The 21,626-nt window shown below is 39.2% G+C and overlaps 1 protein-coding gene across 7 annotated transcripts in view; it reads left to right on the forward strand.

Annotated features, from left to right (window-relative positions):
- The window catches only part of CHD8 (chromodomain helicase DNA binding protein 8), a 61,819-nt gene that overhangs the window by 29,854 nt on the left and 10,339 nt on the right, over positions 1-21,626 (forward strand). For 6 of the 7 annotated variants that reach the window (XM_032417011.1, XM_032417007.1, XM_032417012.1 and 3 more), the window contains exons 6-27: positions 2,439-2,621; positions 2,702-2,770; positions 3,132-3,187; positions 3,698-3,815; positions 6,734-6,817; positions 10,003-10,140; positions 11,372-11,493; positions 11,639-11,882; positions 12,693-12,869; positions 13,896-14,039; positions 14,282-14,537; positions 15,552-15,762; positions 16,014-16,209; positions 16,715-16,882; positions 17,082-17,261; positions 17,412-17,522; positions 17,868-18,064; positions 18,270-18,469; positions 18,550-18,730; positions 18,821-18,910; positions 19,196-19,299; positions 21,326-21,455. In XM_032417011.1, coding sequence (XP_032272902.1) covers positions 2,439-2,621; positions 2,702-2,770; positions 3,132-3,187; positions 3,698-3,815; positions 6,734-6,817; positions 10,003-10,140; positions 11,372-11,493; positions 11,639-11,882; positions 12,693-12,869; positions 13,896-14,039; positions 14,282-14,537; positions 15,552-15,762; positions 16,014-16,209; positions 16,715-16,882; positions 17,082-17,261; positions 17,412-17,522; positions 17,868-18,064; positions 18,270-18,469; positions 18,550-18,730; positions 18,821-18,910; positions 19,196-19,299; positions 21,326-21,455 — 3,359 coding nt within the window. The remainder of the gene's footprint in view (positions 1-2,438; positions 2,622-2,701; positions 2,771-3,131; positions 3,188-3,697; positions 3,816-6,733; positions 6,818-10,002; positions 10,141-11,371; positions 11,494-11,638; positions 11,883-12,692; positions 12,870-13,895; positions 14,040-14,281; positions 14,538-15,551; positions 15,763-16,013; positions 16,210-16,714; positions 16,883-17,081; positions 17,262-17,411; positions 17,523-17,867; positions 18,065-18,269; positions 18,470-18,549; positions 18,731-18,820; positions 18,911-19,195; positions 19,300-21,325; positions 21,456-21,626) is intronic. The other variant, XM_032417010.1, reaches the window with a different exon arrangement.

Below are 21,626 nucleotides of genomic sequence, written 5' to 3' on the forward strand. Positions count from 1 at the left end.
AAACATCTTTCCTACTACGAGATTATAAAAAATTCTTCCGTGCTTTCTTTTAGAAATGTTACGTCTTTTTAAGATTTTTTTTTTTTAAGATTTTTATTTATTTTTTGACAGACAGCGAGAGGGAATACAAGCAGGGGGAGTGGGAGAGGGAGAAGCAGGCTTCCCTGCTGAGCAAGGACCCGATGTGGGGCTTGATCTCAGGACCCTGGGATCATGACCGGAGCCGAAGGCAGACACTAAATGACTTGAGCCACCCAGGCGCCCAAGATTTTTTTTTTTTTTTTAAAGATTTTATTTATTTATTTGTCAGAGAGAGAGAGAGAGCACAGGCAGGTGGAAAGGCAGGCAGAGGGAGAAGCAGGATCCCCACTGAGCAAGGAGCCTGATGCGGGACTCTATCCCAGGACCCTGGGATCATGACCTGAGCCGAAGGCAGTCGCTTAACCGACTGAGCCACCCAGGTGTCCCTTTTTTAAGATTTTTAAAAAGATTTTGAAATCTTTTATTTTTATGTAATTTAGTTTCTTTCAACCTCTAAATGGCTAGTCATTTGTTTCCAATCCTGTTTATAGAATAATCTACTTTTCCCTCACTGATTATGCTATTTTTATCATGTTCTATATCCACATAAGTATTTTAGTCTATATTTGGACATTATTTCATTGACCTGTTTATCTTTTCTTGGAGAGGTACCAACTTTTGTTAATTAGTATAGCTCTCTAGTGTCCTTAATATCTGGTAAGGCCAAGCACACTTTTCCTGTTTTTCCTGGTTATTCTTTTTTTTTTTTTAAAGATTTTATTTATTTATTTGAGACAGAGAGAATGAGAGAGAGAGAGAGCACATGAGAGGGGGAGGGTCAGAGGGAGAAGCAGGCTCCCTGCCGAGCAGGGAGCCCGATGTGGGACCCGATCCAGGGACTCCAGGATCATGACCTGAGCCGAAGGCAGTCGCTTAACCAACTGAGCCACCCAGGCGCCCCTTTTCCTGGTTATTCTTAAGTGTTTATTTCTCTCTTTGAATTTTGGGATCAGCTTATCTAATTAAAAAGTTTTGTTAATTTTATTTTGTCGTATTTATATCATGTATATAATTAGAATTAGGTCTTCTTATTGCAGGACAATGTATTTTATTATTTATTCAAGTCTTCTTTAAGTCCTCCTGGAGTGTTTTAAAATTTTCTTCATATAGATCTTATATATTTCTTACTAAATTTAATTCTTTAGATAAGTAATCTTTTTGTTTTCATATATAGAATTTTTTCTTTCTTTTTCTTTCTTTTCTTTCCTTTTTCAGTTTTTTTTAAAGATTTTATTTATTTATTTGACAGCACAAGCAGGGGGAACAGCAGCGGGAGAGAGAGAAGCAGGCTCTCCACTGAGCAGAGAGCCCAATGTGGGACTCAAACCCAGGACCCTGGGATCATGATCTGAGCCGAAGGCAGACGCTTAACCAACTGAGCCACCCAGGCGCCCTGAATCTTTTCTTTCATTATATTTTATGGCTCAGTCTACATAAGAATGATATTTTTCAAAATTGATTTTATGCCAGGGTAGTTTGCTTAATTTCAGTAGTTCTGTGTCTAATAATTCATTTAATTTGTGTTTTTCAGAGATATAATCATGATTGAAAAATAATTTTATCTCTCTATCCTTCCCAATTTTTTATCATGTTCTACAAAGTATTAATGTTTTACTCGGGACGACTGGGTAGCTCAGTCACTTGAGCATCTGACTCTTGGTTTTAGCTCAGGTCATGATCTCAGTGTTCTGAGAATGAGCCCCGAGTCCAGCTCCACGCTCAGTGTGGAGTGTGCTTGGCATTTTCTCCCTCCCCCCACTTGTGCACACATTTGTGCACGCACGCTCACTCTCTAAAATAAATAAAATCTTACAAAAATGTTTGCTCAACCACTTGAAAGAATAACGTAAATCTAAAATGTGTTGATACGGAAAACATCTTTAAGAAATACTGTTAACAAAAAGGTAAGTAGCAGAACAATACTATAATCACCATATAGTATCATTTTATTTATTAAAACAAAAAAACCTTAGAACTAAAACAAAAAGCAAAATTAGTAACAAAACATTCTTGCACCTTTGCAGTTCAGCGTTGCTCCTTATGGAAAGCACATCGGACCCTGCAGGTTGAGTCCTGTTTCAGTTTACCAGAGCTTCTTGCCAGTAGTAGCCAGGTTACTTTCAGGTGGATTCTGGTTCTTTGATAAAACAGTTTGGCAAATTAATATGTATTGGTACAAAAAATAAATTATATGGTTTGATATCACATAATTTGATAAATAAGCTCTTTATCTTTTTGGCTTGGTTTTTCATAGGGATTTTGGAGTAAGTCTAAGTATACGACTATAGGCAAATAGTTTCAAAGGTTTTCTCTTTGAGATACCTACATAGTTATCTTAACCATTCTTGCCGCTACAGAAAAGACGCTCAAACCGCCAAGTTAAACGAAAAAAATATACAGAGGATCTGGATATAAAGATCACAGATGATGAAGAAGAAGAAGAAGTGGATGTAACTGGTCCAATAAAAACTGAGCCTATCCTCCCTGAACCAGTGCAGGAACCAGATGGCGAGACTTTGCCTTCCATGCAGTTCTTTGTGGTAAGCTGAGAACTTAAGCAATATGAGAGGTTGTCCTGCTCCTCACAGTCTCTGTTGACTGACTGCATTTTTTGCTACAGGAGAATCCCAGTGAAGAAGATGCAGCCATAGTAGATAAAGTGCTTTCCATGCGGATTGTGAAGAAGGAGGTGAGGCCTTAACCCTTCATGTCAACCCATAATCCTGCATTCACAGGCTTTATTTAATAAACACTTTTGGATGCCAGGGTATATTACTACAGTGTAATTATGAGATATGGTGGAGGGAAGTTAGCTAGAAAATAGGAATTGTCTTTTTGCTCTTCTTTTGCTTTTGTTTAAAATGGGTAAAGGCTAATTTTCTCCAGCTATCAGATCTCTTATATTGGAGTACTAGATTAGTTCTTTAATCCCTCAGTCAGTAATACACTCTAGGAACATTGGTATGAAGCTCTACCATGAGTAGTGAAAATTTAAGGTTCTTCTTTTTGATAAATAAGGTTATTAATAACTATAATTTCTTTCTTCTCAGCTTCCTTCTGGACAATATACTGAGGCAGAAGAATTCTTTGTCAAGTACAAGAACTAGTATGTGATCTGTGCAAAAAGCTTTTCACACTAAACTCCACAGGGTTGTAAAGAGTTCTCCTGTATAGTCCATCCTGGGTGGGAATGTGTCCCCTTTTAATAGTCTCCTGGCCCAAATTGTTGTTTTCATTGAAGAAAATGTCTATTCAGAGAGAAGTTCGGGAATTGGCATGATTCTTCCTATTTCCCGACAGGAAGGTGGGGTAAGGGTGGTTCCTGATAAAATCCTTTGTGATCCTCTATAACTTAGTTTAACATTAAGACCTTGCTACTCAGACTGTGGTCAGTGGACCAGCGGAATTAGCATCATTTGGGTGCTTGTTAGAAATGTGAACTTTCAGGCCTGCCGCAGGTGTTTGTGTGCAAAATCAAGCTTAAGAAGCACTTACCTAGGACACTGTCTCCCCACTTAAGTATGTTGTACTCATTGTGCCTGCTTCTGCCTTATCCCCAAGTCTAGCCTACCACTTCCCTTTTCTCAGCATGACCGGCTATTTCCATCCCCTTCAGCTCCTATCTACACTGTGAATGGGCTACCATCTCCCAACTAGAGAAGGATAAAAGGATCCATCAAAAACTAAAGCGCTTCAAAACCAAAATGGCTCAGATGAGACATTTCTTCCATGAGGTATTGCCTATCATTTATTTCACAGAAGCATAAATTACTGGGGGTTATCAGTCTTGACTGATTATTTAAGATTTATAGTTGCTTTGTATATATGGGTATGAAGTCTTTAATTTTGATCATTGGACTTACCTTACTAAATTGCCCCATGCATTGTTTTACCAGGTCTAAATGTGGTCTTTTTATAAGCTAATAGGATATTTTGGTATTGACTTGCTCAGTATTCATGATGTATTTTCAAGACGGATTTTAAACTGACCTCTGATCCGCTTGGAGCATTCTTCTAATGTCTGTCTGGCGGTTGGTGGTATCTGTAGGCATAAGCAACCATATCATTAGGAAAGAACATTTATTTTCTAACGTTTCTAATCCAGTATAACAAGAAATGGTAATAAAGGAGCATTAATTTCCCATAACCATTCTTACTACTGGTTAAACACTGGAGTGTGCATAAGGGTCTCTTGAGCCATATTTTAACTGTCCATTTTGCTTTGAAAGCTTTGTGTACATACACCTTTGCCGAATTGGGATTTTTCATCTTTATTATATATACAGAACTAAGTGCCTTGAGAAGACAGATTCTTTTTCAAAGCTTCTTAGAGCTAAAGGGAAAAAGGTATAGTAAGAAAGATTGAGGGAAGGAAGGAACTAAATGCATAGTTTTAGCAAAAAAAAAATCCAGTTCTGCCTGAATACATATGATAAAGCTAACTTGATACCACCAAGTTTGCAAATAAATGAATTATTTCTCACATCACCTGGAGAGGGCAAGTAGGACCATGTAGTTTTATAATTTCTTTTTATATGAAAGTAATAATTGGGTTGTGTTTTTTCATCTATGTTCTTTTAAAGCATAATTTGTGAAATGTGCAATGAAACTGTAATCCCATTCCAGCTGATATTAGATGTACAATTTGTGACTATTGAACCAGTCTCTACTACTAACTCATATGCCAATTAAATCTCCATATATAGGTAGACCATTTAATCAAATCATTCATTCGTTTATTCATCATTTATCATGTGATAGTCTCTATGGAGAACAAACCAGATATGGTCGGTGTTCTCATACAGCTCACTGTCTGATTGGGGAGAGAGAAAATAATTCAAATTGTGTTAAGTGCCAGAAAAGAAAGAGCACAAGGAGACATAAGGGGAGGGGGAAGAAACACCTACTTTGGATAATTAGGGAAGACTTCTCTGAAAATTGAATTATGAATAGGAGCAAGGCCATGAACCCCTGTAAATAATATCACTGGCATGGGAAACAGCATATATGAAGGCCCTGAGACAGGCTGAGGAACTGAAAAGACAGTGCAGTTGATGAACAAAAGAGAGTGAATGGCCCAAAATGAGATCAGAAATTTAGGCGAGCAGTGCATACAGACCTTTTAAGCAGTTTGGCTTTAGTTTTGTTTTTATTCTAAGTGCAAAGAAAAATCATTACATTGTTTAAAACAGGTCAAAGACATAGTCCATTGTTCACTTTTAAAAGATCACCTAGACATTGGAGAATGGATTGAAGAGAGTAAGCATGAAAGTCTGATGAGGAGTACGGAAGGAAATATCATGGCTTAGAGTAGAGTGGTTTCACCTGGATAGAATGGATAGATTAGAATTGACAGGGCTTGGTGTGATGGCTTATATAGACAGGTTTGTGGTCTGAGCAAATGGTTTGAGGTGGGATCATTTATTCAAGTATGGAAGATGGTAGAAGTAGCCGATTTGGGGAAAATCAAGAATTTAGTTTAGACCATGTTAACCTTAAAATTCCTTAACATATCTCTAGCAAGCACAGATACACAAATCTGGGTTTTTCAGGCTGCAATTAAAATTTGGATTTTATCAGCATGTAATAGTTATGAAAACCTTAATAATGATAAAGTCATCTGGGGGGAAGGACTTTCTATACATTCTAATAGTTCTGTATTTTCTTAAGAAAGTTGTTCCTATAATAGAATGTATGTGAGCCCAGAACCAGGGCTAAGAATTCTCCCAAATTCAGAGGTCCAGGTGAAGCAGAAGGAACTGTGTGCCAGAGTGGCAGGAGAAAGATTAGGAAGCAGATATGTCACAAAAAGCAAGAGAGGGAGAGAAGTGTCTTAAGAAGGAAGAGTTTTTTCCTTAAAGTTTCTTTAAGACCTTTCTTTAGAGCCTTGGGTTATTTATTTTCAGATACCACCCAAAGTTGGATACCACTGATTTAGAAGAAAAAGAACCAGTGAAGGTGATCAAGAATTGGCCAAAACCAAAATAAAGGGGGAAGGGCTACTGACGAGAGTATAGTGTCTCAGAAAAGCCAAGGGAAGAGAGTGCTTAAAGGAGAGAACTAGGAATTGTGGAATACTTTGTAGAGGTAAAGTGAGATGAGGACAGAAATGTTTCATTATATTTGGCAATTTGGAGATCATTAATGACGTTGACAATAGTAGTTTAGTTGTGTGAAGGAAGTGGAAGGAAGAGTGGAGTGCATGGACAGTGGAGGTGATGACATGAGGATGCCTTGTGGTTAAAACTGTTGGGAAAGTTTAGGTATGAAGCAGAACAGAAAAATAGTTGCAGGCAGATGAAGAGTAAAGGAGGTCTTTTTAAGATGTGAAATAGTAGAGTACATCTGTGTGTTTATGGGAATGATCCAGAAGAGGGATCCCTAAGAAGGTGAGAAGGGATGGTATATCCAGAGCATATACGGAGAGAATGGCCTCTGGTAGGAGACACTTGCTCTGGTAATAGGTGAGAAGATGGGTGTAGGTTCAGTTAAGTTTTTAGGATTTGATACTGTGAAAATGGGGAACTCCTTCTGAAGGCGTCTTTTTAAAAAATTTTTTTGAAGTAAGATCATCAGGTAAAGGTGGGGTGGAAGGTTAGGTTTACTGGACAGTGATCTTTTGGTCTTATTGTTTGTTTCATAACTCCTCTAGGATGAAGAACCCTTCAATCCAGACTATGTAGAGGTGGATAGGATATTGGATGAGTCTCACAGTATTGACAAAGACAATGGGGAGGTGAGTTGGGGCATGGAAGAACATTAAAGGTCTCAGAGGTTTCTGCTGGTCTGCTTGCCCATCCTTTATTATTCAGATATGGCTGAAAAATCCCTTGGACAAAAAGGTATTTTTGAGTTTTTCTGAGGGCTCCTTAGGATGATATTGGGAAGATAAGGGAATAGGGAGAGAGGCTAAAAGGAAAGCTTCTCATAAAGTCAAACATCCGAGAGTTGTATTTATAAGTACCAGGAGCTATATTTACAAGTACTCCTTCACCTTGATCTTGTTTTCTCTTAGATTTTATATGGGAGACCCCTGACATCCAGTTAAGGGTGATAGAAGGGGAGAAGAATAGGGATATGTCACAAATCTCCATATTTATAAATATAAAAATGCCTGCACAGACTAATAGCTTTCTCCATGTTGTTGAGAGTTATTTTTTGAACTTACCATCAATTGAATGCATTTTCGTTTATCATTAAAACCAATCTACTGCATTTGAATCTGTACTTTTAAACAGACTATGGGAGGGATGCCTGGGTGGCTCAGTCGGTTAAGCGTCTGCCTTCAGCTCAGGTCATGATCCCAGGGTCCTGGGATTAAGCCCCGTATCGGGCTCCCTGCTCAGCGGGAAGCGTGCTTCTCCCTCTGCCTGCCGCTCCTCCTGCTTGTGCTCTCGCTCTCTCTCTCGCTCTCTCTTTGACAAATAAATAAAATCTTTAAGAAAAGAAAACAGACTATGGGATCACATTCCCACGGATTCACATTCAGTGGGTCTCTGGGTGGGACCCAGAGATTTGTATTTTTAAGTTGGTTCTCCAAGGGATTGTCAAACATTGCTTGATTTGGGAATCACTGCACTAAAGCTCTGTTAGCAGATTTTACATGTTCTAAAACACCTGGTGATAGAGTTTCATAAATCACTTTTATTATTTTCCATATAAGAGTTGTAAAGATCCAAGACAACAGTGAATTCAACATTGTCTCTTTCAAATTTATTTCAAACTTACTTAGACTGTGAACCACCATTCCCTTAGAGCTCATCGCTTTCTTTTCACTTAAAGTAGCAGTTCTTGGTAGGGCCACATTTCATCAAGTTTTTATCACATCTGACAGTTACTGCTTACCCAATGACCAGTACAGAACAACAGAACCTTGTTAAAATGTCAGTGCTGGGTGGTGAGCTAGGCTCACTCACAAGTTAAGTGACATGTTTCCATACATCACCCTTACAGGACCTAAGAATCAAGTCTTCCCTCTGTAAAATTCTATGTTTATTTTATAAGCCTTTAGGGTCGCTCAGAACCTTAGACGTCCAGGGCCTGTTACAGTTCAGTGTCTTCAAATCCTGACAAGCATGCCTCAGATTATATATATTCTGCTTTTATAGGTTGGGGTGGGAGTTATTGTTTATTGTTCATTAGCGGGAGGTGAGTGGGGAATGGACTAGTTATTAGAATGGACATGTTAGCTACTATTAAATTCTTTTTTTTTTTTTTAAGATTTTATTTATTTATTCATGAGAGACAGAGAGAGAGACAGAGGCAGAGGGAGAAGCAGGCTCCCCGCGGAGCAGGGAGCCCGATGCAGGACTCGATCCCAGGACCCTGGGATCATGACCTGAGCCGAAGGCAGACGCTTAACCGACTGAGCCACCCAGGCGTCCCTACTATTAAATTCTTATCAATTCCAGGATCTCAGCCTTCTCAGCCTTAAACATCTTATGCTCTCTACCAACATACTTATTACTCTTCCAAAAGTAATTGATCTTTGGACTGTGTTGGAAATGGCAAGACAGACGAAAATGTTTTAGTTTCCTGGTACCATAACTTGTGCTCCCAATATTGGATAACAACATTCTGTGTACCCATTTTTCCCCCTTCCCAAGATAAGTTTAATTTGTCATCGTTTTACATGACCTAATAGTGGAAATTAGTATTATAAATAATAAAGTCATTGGAAAAGCTAAGTTATGATACTGGAAATGTGTGACCTGGACAAATGGCTTTATGTAGAAAATGACCTGAGTCACTATAATAAAGAAAATAGGAAAAGAGCAACTAGATTAGTTCTAGGGATTCCGTGATCTGTGATTCTGTCGAGGTGTTTATATCTTCAGACTTCTTGCTGGCTGTTTTAAGGGGTATTCTATGAATTGATAATAGAGATTCTTGTTGATGACACTAGGCCCCATCTAATCCTTCTTTTTTCATGTAAACCAAAAACAGAAATGCAGTCAGGGCAGTGATCAATTTGAGTAGTGAGAACAGGAGCCATTTTACCCTAGATCACTGCCTGTCCCTTTGCAGCAGAACACCTACATACAGCACAGTCTTGTAGTTGGAGCTTCAGCATTTGCCCCTCCTCTCTTCTCTCTTGTTACCTGTCTTCAGTGACGCCTCTCCTAATTATCTCCTAGCTCACAAGGAAATCTCTTTTCTACCATATGACTGCTCTTTGAAGTAGCATCTGCACTCAGAGCTACAGAAGCTCAGAAGCCCAGTTGATTTCAGCCCTGCTTTGCTCTAATGGGTTTAATCTGGTGCTCACTTAGAATAAGTAGCCTGGCTTCCACTCTTCCACTGTATTAAATTTGGTGCCAGGATAATAGTATGGAGCAGAGCCCTACCTTTTAGTTTCAGCCTAATTCATTCTCTAATATAGGAATAGAATTATTTTATTTTATTTTTTGCGTTTGCTTCGTTGATGAGCATAATGTTTCAGTGCTTAGTGTTCTAGAAACGACTGGGTATAACTTTGCCTCTTAGAACAGATTCTGATAAATTGCCTGGAAAAATGATCAAAGCCACGAATAGTACAGTGCCTCAGCAGGTGAGCCTATGGTTGGTGTTCCTAGCCTGACTTTTTTTTTTTTTTTTTTAAAGATTTTATTTATTTATTTGACAGAGAGACACAGCGAGAGAGGGAACACAAGCAGGGGGAGAGGGAGAGGGAGAAGCAGGCTTCCCGCAGAGCAGGGAACCTGATGCGGGGCTCCATCCCAGGACCCTGGGGTAGTGACCTGAGCCGAAGGCAGACGCTTAACGACTGAGCCACCCAGGCATCCCGACTTTCTCTTTTTTTTAAGCACTTTTTAGGTATTAACACTTTGTGATCTGATTCTGTAGTCAAATTCTTACCCTTTTAACCACAGCAGAGAACACAGAATCAGTTTATTAAGGCATTAGCTTTTTCTCTCCTAGCCTGTAATTTACTACCTGGTGAAATGGTGCTCTCTGCCCTATGAGGATAGTACGTGGGAGCTGAAAGAGGATGTTGACGAGGGCAAGATTCGAGAATTTAAACGGATCCAGTCAAGGCACCCAGAACTGAAAAGGGTGGTAAGTACATTTGCATTTAGAATGTAAAGCCCATGTAGGCAGTAATATAATTTTTTATTTATAGAAGTTTATGTTGTTGTTTTAGCTTTTTATTATGGAAATTTTCAAACATATACAAAAATAATAGTATAATGTACCAATTCCCAGATTATTTTAAAGCAAATCACAGATTCCTTTATTTCATCTGTAAATATTTCAGTGTTTATGTCTAAAGGTAAATAATACCACTTTTACACCTGAGAAAGTTTAACCATTTCTAAATATCAACAAATCACCAATTACTATATATATTTCCCTGATTGCCTTCTAAGTTTTGTTAAATTGTTTGGATTGGATTTTGAATAAAGGTCTATATATTGCTGTCAGTTAATGTGTCTCAAATATCTCTTAATTTTAGTTTCCCCCTCCTTGACAATTTTTCTTGAAGAAATCAGGTGGTTTGTTCCCTGGGGTTTTCTATAGTCTGAAGTTTACCAGTTGCATCCCCCTTGGAAACTTCTAACGTGTTCTTTGTTCCTTATATTTTTTCATAAATGGTTAGATATAGAACAGTGCTGTCCACTGGAACTTTTTAGCACTGTGCTTAATATAGTAGCCACTAGCTACATTTCACATGCTCAGTAATCACATGTGGCTAGTGGCCGATAGGAAACATTATTATCATAGACAGTTCCATTAGATACCACTCTTCTAAAGGTTTGATCAAATGGGGAAGGGAGACCACTAGATCTGCTTCATAGGTGATTCTATCAGGTTGTCTTTTTTGATATTATTAGTCATTTATGATCATTGTCTTGGCCTGTTCTTTAAGGATTTCAAAATGATGTTCTTTTAATTGTATCATGTTTTCATTTATTGGCCAGAATCTACTATAAAAAGAAATATGATTCATCTACTATTTGGTTACTCTGAGACACAGATGGTATAGGAAAGGAGGATAAATGCTTTGTTTTCTTTCTTTATTTCCCAGTTTTCAAAATAATGAAGTAGTTCTCTAGCATCCTCCAAAAGTGACCAGTGGGTTTTTCCTCTTTTGGTTTTCGTCTTTTTTTTAAAAGCTTTTAAAACTTTATTTTAGTTTTAACTTTATTATGAACTCATGAATTTGAATATATTTTAAATGTTTTTAATCCATGTTTTTGAATCGATTTTAGGTACTAGAACTACCTAGTAAGTTTTCCTAATTTTGTTAGTGTCTTCACCCCATTTATTCAAATTTTCTCTTCTGTAGACTCGTCCACAGGCAAGTGCCTGGAAGAAGTTGGAGCTGTCACATGAGTATAAAAACAGAAACCAGTTACGGGAATATCAGTTGGAAGGGGTCAACTGGCTGCTCTTTAATTGGTATAACAGGTACAGAAAAGAGTAGGCCCATGAAATGTAGGCTTGGTCTGGAGTTATTTTTATTTGTTTTTTGTTGAAATAGTTCCTTTTTATGTACTTTTTAAAAAGATGGTATCTTTTGACATGCTTTTCTTTTTCCATGATGAATCTTCAGGCAAAACTGTATCCTGGCTGACGAGATGGGACTGGGCAAAACTATCCAGTCCATTGCCTTCTTGCAGGAGGTATATAATGTGGGCATCCATGGCCCCTTCCTGGTCATTGCCCCACTGTCCACAATTACCAATTGGGAGCGAGAATTCAATACATGGACAGAAATGAACACTATTGTATACCATGGCAGTCTGGCCAGCCGTCAGATGATTCAGCAATATGAAATGTACTGCAAGGATTCACGGGTGAGTTGTAGATCATGGGAATGTAATGGTTTAGAGAGAGTAGGCCAAGGTACCTGGTATTTTAGAGGCTTTTATGTGAATAAAAGACTTCTGTTGAGATTTTCTGAGGTGATTTATGGTATTTTGTCTAGATTGCACAGGGAATTTTTTTCTTTATGTTTTGCTCTTCTTATCCAGTGGAATTTTGATCCAGTGGAAGTTCTATTTGTGAATATATGCGTTTTAAATAGAATTTTATCAGCATTGATGTGTTTTCATCAAGAAAGTATTGAGGTGGTAAACTTAAGCCACTTCCTTTTTTTTTCAAGTCTACTAAAATTTTCATCAAGAGTAGTTCGTTTGTTCTATACAAATTATTCATCCTTTCTTAGTCACATTTTGCTGCTTTTAATTTTGTTAAACTGATTCAATTCTCCTGTCTGTTTTTAGACAGTAACGGATATTACCTGTTTCACTTTCAGTTTTGTCTTGTATATTTCAACAGTGCCCAACATTTGTGGATATTAGTGTTAACTACCAAAAGATCTAGGTCTAAGAATCATGACTTAATGGTCAAAAGTGTCCAGCTTCATTGAGTGATGTCTGTCATTTACCCAAGAAACTGAATATCTTGAAGAGACATTGTATCTTACATTCTGTGATTTGGCACTGTTTATCAGGAAAATACACAGCAGCAGAGATTGGTGGTGGTGCTGTTTGTATTTCCTACTGAGCCTGCCTGAATATAGAAAAGAGAATGTGTAATGCAGAAGAGGTCCCCATTTAGGTACATATTAGGTCTTTTCTTAACTTTATTGCCTTCATGCTTAGGGGCGCCTCATCCCAGGCGCATACAAGTTTGATGCCCTGATCACCACTTTTGAGATGATTTTGTCAGACTGTCCTGAGCTTCGTGAGATTGAATGGCGTTGTGTCATCATTGATGAGGCCCATCGGCTAAAGAACCGTAATTGCAAGCTGCTTGATAGCCTCAAGCACATGGACCTGGTGAGTTCCTCACATTGACTTATGGGCAGAAACACCTGGAATTAAAATAACCCTAATTCCCCGTGGAATTAATATAACTAAGAAAAAAAAAATCAGGATCTTAGTATTGGGTGGTGGGTATGGCCTATGGGAATGGACACCTGAAAGTCATATAAAAGTCCTATAAATTTTAGAATTGGAAGGTAGTTGTGTGTTAGTGGTTCTTAACTAGGTGGAGAGGTGGGATACTGTATTAGTCACCTAGTGCTACATAACAAATACCCTAAAACTTAGTGGCTTAAAATAACTATTATTTTTTTAGGATTCTCTAGTTCAGCAACTTGGGCTGGGCACAGCTAGGCCATCCCTTTGGTGGTCTTGCCTGTAGTCAGTAATGTGGCTGCAGCTGGCAATTGGTGGGCTCCTGGGTCATCTTCCACATGACCTGTCATCCCCCAGTAGGCCAGACTTTGCTTCTTGACATGGTAGAATCAGGGCAGTATCCAGAGAGGGCAAAGGCAGAAGTTGCAAGGCCTTTGAGGTATAGGCTCTGAAACTCACACAATATCACTTCTGCTACATTCTCTTTGTCAGAGCAAGCCACAAGGCAAGCCCAGATTCAAGGGGTGAACCTTGATAGGAGGAACTACAAAGAATTAATGGCCATATTTAATCCAGCACAGGTACATTCCCTAGAGGGGGACATATTAGGATATCTGTGGGGAGTTGAGTGTGGAAAGGCATATGTAATTGCAGAAAAAACTGTATTTTTGAGTATTTCTTTATTTGCTTGTAATCTTAATATTTAAATTCTTGTTAAATAATATCAAGGTTTTTTTTGTTCTTTTTTTTGTTTTATTTTGTTTTTAATGTTTTGTGTTTATCAGAAGAGGGAGCAAGTGAAAGAAAAGTTAAGATAGTAATCTGGTCCATTCCCATAATTTTATAGATAACGAAATTAAAGCTAAAGTTATATATTTAAGAGAAAACCCCAGAAGTCCTTTGTGTTTTTGAGTTTTACCATTTTTTTGTTTTCTCCATTTCTAGGAACACAAAGTGCTACTCACAGGAACGCCATTGCAAAATACCGTGGAGGAACTGTTCAGCTTGCTTCATTTCTTGGAACCTTCACAGTTTCCTTCAGAATCAGAGTTCCTCAAGGATTTTGGGGATCTTAAGACAGAGGAACAGGTAGGAAGTCTATCTGGGCAAGAAAGGTAAAGTTTGTACTAGGTACACATCTATTACCATAGGCAGCAAGGATCTCTCTGAACTCCTTATAATCTGGTGCCTACATCATTTGTGGCATTGTACAAAATCCACATTTTTCAGATAATGGAAAGCCCTCATTGTATTTCTTCATGTTTCCATGTAATGTGAGAATATTTGTCCTCATAGTTTTTATTTCTTTTTCTCTCCTGTATCGGACACAGGTTCAAAAGCTACAGGCCATTCTCAAGCCAATGATGCTAAGAAGACTCAAAGAGGATGTTGAAAAAAACCTGGCACCCAAACAGGAAACTATCATTGAAGTAGAGTTGACCAACATCCAGAAGAAATATTACCGGGCTATTTTGGAGAAGAATTTCTCCTTCCTGTCCAAGGGGGCAGGTCATACGAACATGCCTAATCTACTCAATACGATGATGGAGTTGCGCAAATGCTGCAACCACCCGTACCTCATCAATGGTGAGAGAGTTCCTGGACAATACCTGCATTTCTGTATCACCTGTGTTTACTTGCTAATAATATTCCTCAGGAACAGCGGATATGTTGACTGATCCAGCCTAGTTTTGGGAGGGAAGGGGATTCTTCTTTTAAAACAAAATTTTTTTTTTTTTTAAGATTTATTTATTTTTGAGAGAGAGCGCACCTGTGCGGGGACAGAGGGAGAGGGAGAGTAGCAGACTCCCTGCTGAGTGAAGAGCCTGAATTGCGGCTCAGTCTTACGACCCTGAGGTCATGACCACAGCCAAAATCAAGAGTTGGACACTTAACTGACTGAGCCACCCAAGCACCCTTTATTATTTATCTATCTATCTATCTATTTACTTAAGACTTTATTCATTTGAGAGAGAGAGAGAGCGAGCATGAGGGGTGGGGTGGGGAGGGCAGGGGGAGAGGGAGAAGCAGACTCCCTGCTGAGCAGGGAACCTGATGCAGGGCTCGATCCTAGGACCCCGTGATCATGACCTGAGCCAAAGGCAGACTTACCCGACTGAGCCACCCAGGCACCCTCAGGCATCCCTCTTCTAAAACAATTCTTATGTGGAATGTCTTTCTCTAGTTGTTTCCTCTTGATCCTGCATAATCTTCAAAATTATATGGGATTTGCTGTGCAGAATTTCATGAACAAGAACTCAAGTCATTCTGTTCTCTGGATAAATGTCCTCATCGCTACTCCATTTTTTAGTTTCTGTTTTGGATGCCAGTAGGGTGGTATTAGTTGTTTGCATGTACTGTTCTAGTCCTCATTGTTACAGGTGTTTGTCTGAATACAATCTTAAGTCTGACTTATGTGCAGTATTTTGTATAACATAGTTGAAGATGATTTAGGATTTTTTGGTGCTGAAATTCTCTGTGAAAAGAATGTTTATCTCAAGTCAGATTACTTTTCTTTGCTTCCTTATCTTAGCTAAGTAAACTACAGCTTTAGTATGTTTCTCTGGATCTCACCATCAAGTTTGGTTTTTCTTTTGGCAGGTGCAGAAGAAAAAATCCTAACAGAATTTCGAGAAGCTTGCCATATTATACCTCATGACTTCCACTTGCAGGCCATGGTTCGTTCAGCTGGCAAATTGGTTCTTATTGACAAGTTACTTCCAAAACTTAAAGCTGGTGGTCATAAGGTTCTGATCTTCTCCCAGATGGTACGCTGCCTAGATATCCTAGAGGATTATCTAATCCAGAGGAGGTAAGAAAAGAGTCATCCCTTGCCTTGTGTTTACTGTAGCTTCATAAAACTGCAAAGAGTAGGAGGGTCTGTGTTTAATGAAAGTTGGCCAGGACTGGGATAAAAGAAGTATTTAAGATTCTTACTCTCAACTTTCTGATAAGGTTTTTGGTCAGCTAGAGATACGGAATTACTGGTATTGATCCTAATCTGCTTTTTTGGTTTCTTTTTCTGCTTCACCAATTAATTTTTTTTCTGTAACTGCCATACAGGTACCTATATGAGCGTATTGATGGGCGAGTCAGAGGTAACCTTCGGCAGGCAGCTATTGACCGCTTCAGCAAGCCTGACTCAGACCGCTTTGTCTTCTTGCTCTGTACCCGGGCTGGTGGACTTGGTATTAATCTCACAGCTGCTGATACCTGCATCATCTTTGATTCAGACTGGAATCCACAAAATGACCTGCAGGTAGAGGAAATCATTGTCTTGGGGGCTAACTACCTAACCTAAGAGGTTTTTCAACAGGATCAGGATCTCTTAGAAAGACACATCCTTCAAAGAGTATGGAATTGTTTACTTAGTTTAAGGGTGGCAGTCTCCATGTAAGGGTGGCAAACTCTGTAAAGGGCCAGAGAGTAAATGTTTTAGACTTTGGGGACCATACAGTCTCTGTTGTAACTACTCATCTCTGCTCTTGTAGTCCAAAAGCAGCTGTAGACAATATATAAATGAATGGGTGGGGTTGCATTTCAGTAAAACTTTATAGAAACAGGTGGTTTTGCAGACCATGGTTTGCTGACCCCTGGTGTACTTGGTGGGACAATAATTTCATCTTAAAATTGACTTTTGGTTTTGAGTTGATCTCATGGCTGCTTTATAGATGTGAATTGGTATTTTGAATCCCATCTCCCTCCCCCACCCCACCCCCATTTTATGTCCTCTTTGCCCTTTCTTTCCATTTCTTTTAAACCAGGCCCAGGCACGGTGTCATCGAATTGGGCAGAGCAAAGCTGTGAAGGTGTACCGTCTCATCACTCGTAATTCTTATGAGAGAGAGATGTTTGATAAGGCTAGCCTCAAGTTGGGATTGGATAAGGCTGTGCTTCAGTCCATGAGTGGTCGGGATGGCAACATTACCGGAGTGAGTCCTCTTAGTCTATAGATATATTTATAGCAGGTCATAGTGTTAGAGGGAGACAAAGCTATTTTTTGCACAGGAATCTGACCACCTTGTTTGGATTTCTTAAAAGAGTTCTTAAAACATAATGAACTAAGTTATTATGATATGGTTAGATAATATTCTCTTCTTAGTTTTTTCATTTTATTATTGGATTTTGCAGATCCAACAGTTCTCCAAGAAGGAGATTGAAGATCTTTTACGAAAAGGGGCATATGCAGCCATAATGGAAGAAGATGATGAGGGCTCCAAGTTTTGTGAAGAAGACATTGACCAGATCTTGTTAAGACGAACCACAACCATCACCATCGAGTCTGAAGGAAAGGGTTCGACCTTTGCCAAGGTATGTTCTGTCTGTGCCAAATGCTAAGGAAACAGAGGTAGAGACTGGAATTTTCTAGAATTTAAATATATTTTTTAAATATAGTTACTAGTTTCCCATTGCTCAAAAAAGTGTTGTAGTCAACTTTACTTTGTTCTTTGTTCTCACTAGGCAAGCTTTGTTGCTTCTGAAAATAGGACTGATATTTCTCTGGATGACCCCAACTTTTGGCAGAAGTGGGCCAAAAAGGCTGACCTGGACATGGATCTGCTTAATAGCAAGGTAAGCTTCCTTTTCTTTTAGGGAGGAAGTATTACAGAAGACACATTATTTTCAGGAGCCTTAGTAGCTGCTCTGATTCTTTGATGCTGACCTTGGTTTATGATGGTATATTGTATATAAGAGCCATTGTAAAAACTTTCTGCATGGGAAGCCCCAGAAAACTACTTAGATACCTACCACTTAACTTTACTTCTGAGTCCCTATAGGTTATTTTGCATGTCCTAAAAAAAATCTCTTTATCTACAAATGTTATATCCAAGGCTATTTCAATCCATAATTGTCTTAATTCCTTTCCCATGGCCTTGTCATGAAGAGAGTTACTCTTCTACTTCTGTTCTCTGTTAGAATAACTTGGTGATTGACACACCTAGAGTACGAAAACAGACCCGCCACTTCAGCACTCTGAAAGATGATGACCTAGTGGAATTCTCTGATTTGGAAAGTGAAGATGATGAGCGGCCACGCTCTCGCCGACATGACCGACATCATACGTATGGGCGCACTGACTGCTTTCGGGTGGAAAAGCACCTCTTGGTATATGGGTAAGAACCCACCTTGCCATTAGAGGTAGTGTATTTCCATCCTGATGGACACTCTGTTTGCCCTTCAAATTGGAGGCTGTGACCAAAGAGGGGATAATGGGAAAAAACTTTATTTATTCTCTTACCATGTTTTCTCCAGATGTTTTTGTCTCCTACCTTTTGGGAGTCCCCAGGAAAATATTAACACAATTTTCTGTTTTTCTAGTTGGGGACGGTGGCGAGATATCTTGTCTCATGGACGCTTCAAGCGACGTATGACTGAACGAGATGTGGAGACAATTTGCCGGGCCATCCTTGTATACTGTCTTCTGCACTATCGTGGGGATGAAAATATCAAAGGCTTCATTTGGGACTTGATTAGCCCTGCTGAAAATGGCAAGACAAAAGAATTGCAGAATCATTCAGGTAATTATCAACTCTTTACTTTTCATATTTCTGTAGGTTATCTAATCTTTTTCAGGTCCAAGGGTTTTTCTCAATCCAAGTCTTCAATGTCTCCCCTTTCCCAGGTCTGTCTATCCCTGTGCCCCGTGGACGAAAGGGGAAAAAAGTAAAGTCACAAAGCACTTTTGATATCCATAAGGCAGATTGGATCCGGAAATATAATCCTGATACTCTGTTCCAAGATGAGAGTTATAAGAAGCATTTAAAACATCAGTGTAACAAGTAAGGATGGAAATTAGCAACGACTAAAGCATTTTCCACCTCAAAGTTTCTGCATTATTACTGAGCCAGCTCTTCTTCCCTCCCTTTTAGGGTGCTATTGCGGGTACGAATGCTATATTATCTGAGGCAGGAGGTTATTGGAGACCAGGCAGAGAAGGTGTTAGGGGGTGCCATTGCCAGGTACAGTTATGCTATATTTTTCTTTATGTATTTCTCTTTATACCCTGCCTTATTCCAGAAAAGATTGGTTTACTTATTTCATTCTGTATTATCTTTGGGATAACTGATAATTAAGATCTGTATATCAGGTTTTTGATCCTATGCTTGATACCAGTGGAAGGAAATAGGCAGATCCATGAGCATTTAAATTAATGGATAAAAGAAGATACGTATAATAATCTTTCCAAGGATTGTCATTTTAATTCCCTTCATTGCTGTGCTGTTTCTGCTCTCTTACACCTTTAGTGAGATTGACATATGGTTCCCAGTAGTGGATCAGCTGGAGGTTCCAACAACATGGTGGGACAGTGAGGCTGACAAGTCCCTGCTCATTGGAGTCTTTAAGCATGGTGGGTACCTTTCCTTAGTTTATTCCTTTCCTATTGTTGACTTACTTCCACAGATAGAACATGTAGCAGAATGCTCATGGCCAATAACTGAGTTCTCTGATTGAACTTCAATAAAATTATGTTTGAATAGGAAACTAGTTCTTAAATATCCAGAGCAAAGCAATTAGTTCCTATAAATAGATGTTCAAAAAGGCCAGATGGATAGTTAAATCCCAAGGTGGGGAGTCTCCCATCTGTTCTCTAATCCATGTTATCAGTCTATATGTTTTGCATCTCAGTTAAGGTTCCATGAATCCGGGGAGGTAATATATGCCCAGTCCTATTAATAATAACCATGCTTAATTTGTGTGAAAATGTTCTACTTATGTAGCATCCCATATGTCTAAATATTCAACAGTCATTCTGATGGAAGTATGAGCTACAGTGAAATAAAAATAAAGTACAAAAAGTGAGAGTACTCCCTTTTCAGTCTAGCCTAATAACAAATCCTAGGTATTAAAAGCAGTGAGTGCTAACTAACTTCCAGCCCAGTGACATAATGAACTAGAATATCATTTCTTTTTTAAAATACTTTTCTGTTTATTTCTATAAAATATAAATAATGGCACTTAAACCACATGTTTTCAAGAACTTTGATGGATAAGAAAAACTGTGAACGTTTTCTAGTCTTAAATTTACTTTTGGGACAAGGAGGTTTAGAAGAGTCCAAACACCCTGAATTATGTTCATTCACTCATTCATTCATTCTCTGTTCATCAGATACTCAGTGCCTCTTTGTTTGCAGGTGTTTCTTTCTTTCTTCTTTTTTTTTTTAAGACTTATTTATTTGAGAGAGAGAATGTGAGTGAGAGAGGACACACAAGCCAGTGAGGGAGGGGGAGAGGCAGAGAGAGAAGCAGACTCCCCGCTGAGCAAGGAGTCCAATGTGGGGCTCGATCCCAGGACCCTGGGATCAAGCCCCGCGTCTGGCTCCCTGCTCTGCGGGAAGCCTGCTTCTCCCTCTCCCACTCCCCCTGCTTGTGTTCCTTCTCTCGCTGTGTCTCTGTCAAATAAATAAATAAAATCTTAAAAAAAAAGGGGGGGGGGCGCCTGGGTGGCTCAGTCATTAAGTGTCTGCCTTGGGCTCGGGTCATGGTCCCGGGGTCTTGGGATCGAGCCCTGCATCGGGCTCCTCGCTCCGCAGGAGGCCTGCTTCTCCCTCTCCCACTCCGCCTGCTTGTGTTCCCTCTCTCGCTGTCTCTCTCTCTCTGTTAAATAAATAAATAAAAATCTTAAAAAAAAAAAAGAAATGTTCAAAGGAAAAAAAAAATGTATGACCTAGGGGCACCTGGGTGGCTCAGTTGGTTAAACGTCTGCCTTAGACTCAGGTCGTGATCCTGAGGTCCTGGGATCGAGTTCCGCATCAGGTTCCCTGCTCAGCCGGGAGCCTGCTTCTCCTTCTGCCTGTCACTCTCTGTCTCTAATGAAGAAATAAATAAAATCTTCAAAAAAAAAAAAATTTGTGACCCAGCCCTAATTATTTTACTTTTTTCCCCATCTCTGTCGTGAGAATGATAATAGAAAAATTACCAGTTAAATGGCTATGTAGATCTGTCACCATTCTATAAATATTCTGATCAAATTCCTATCTTTCGGGGTGCCTGGGTGGCTCAGATGGTTAAGCATCTGCCTTCGGCTCAGGTCATGAGCTCCAGGTCCTGAGATCGATACCTACACCGGGCTCCCTGCTCAGCAGGGAGTCTGCTTCTCCCTCTTCCTCTGCCTCTCCCCACTGCCCCTGCTCTCTGTCTTGCTCTCTATCTCTCTGTCTCCAGTGAATTAAAAAAAAAAAATCTTATCTTTCATAACTAGTGACTAAAATTACTCTTTGTAATTGCTATAGAACTATTCAACACAGTAATATAACCCAACAGCTGTCCAAGTTAATATTTTGCATTTTGAGTAAGTAGCTCATATATTTCAATTATTCCAGCACACTTTAGGCAAAGTTAATCTTTTCTTTGGTTTATGGTCCTTTTTCTTCTAGGCTATGAGAAATATAATACTATGAGGGCAGACCCAGCCTTATGCTTCCTGGAAAAGGCTGGGCGACCAGATGACAAAGCCATTGCAGCAGAACATCGAGTGTTGGATAATTTCTCTGACATAGTAGAAGGGTAAGCATTGGTGTTTAGTTCTCTTGAAGTTCTGAGTCTACCCCTTGAAAGGCGCTTAGTTGCTTTTGCAATGTGGTAACATAATTCTGGCCTTGACTGAACCCATTGGTATTCTTAATGGTGGTTATACTCATTAATGATAAATTCTTAACAAAGAGTGGGACCAGCAGA

Source organism: Phoca vitulina, unplaced genomic scaffold (assembly GCF_004348235.1).
Source record: "Phoca vitulina isolate PV1807 unplaced genomic scaffold, GSC_HSeal_1.0 scaffold20, whole genome shotgun sequence".
Classification (NCBI taxonomy): domain Eukaryota; kingdom Metazoa; phylum Chordata; class Mammalia; order Carnivora; family Phocidae; genus Phoca; species Phoca vitulina.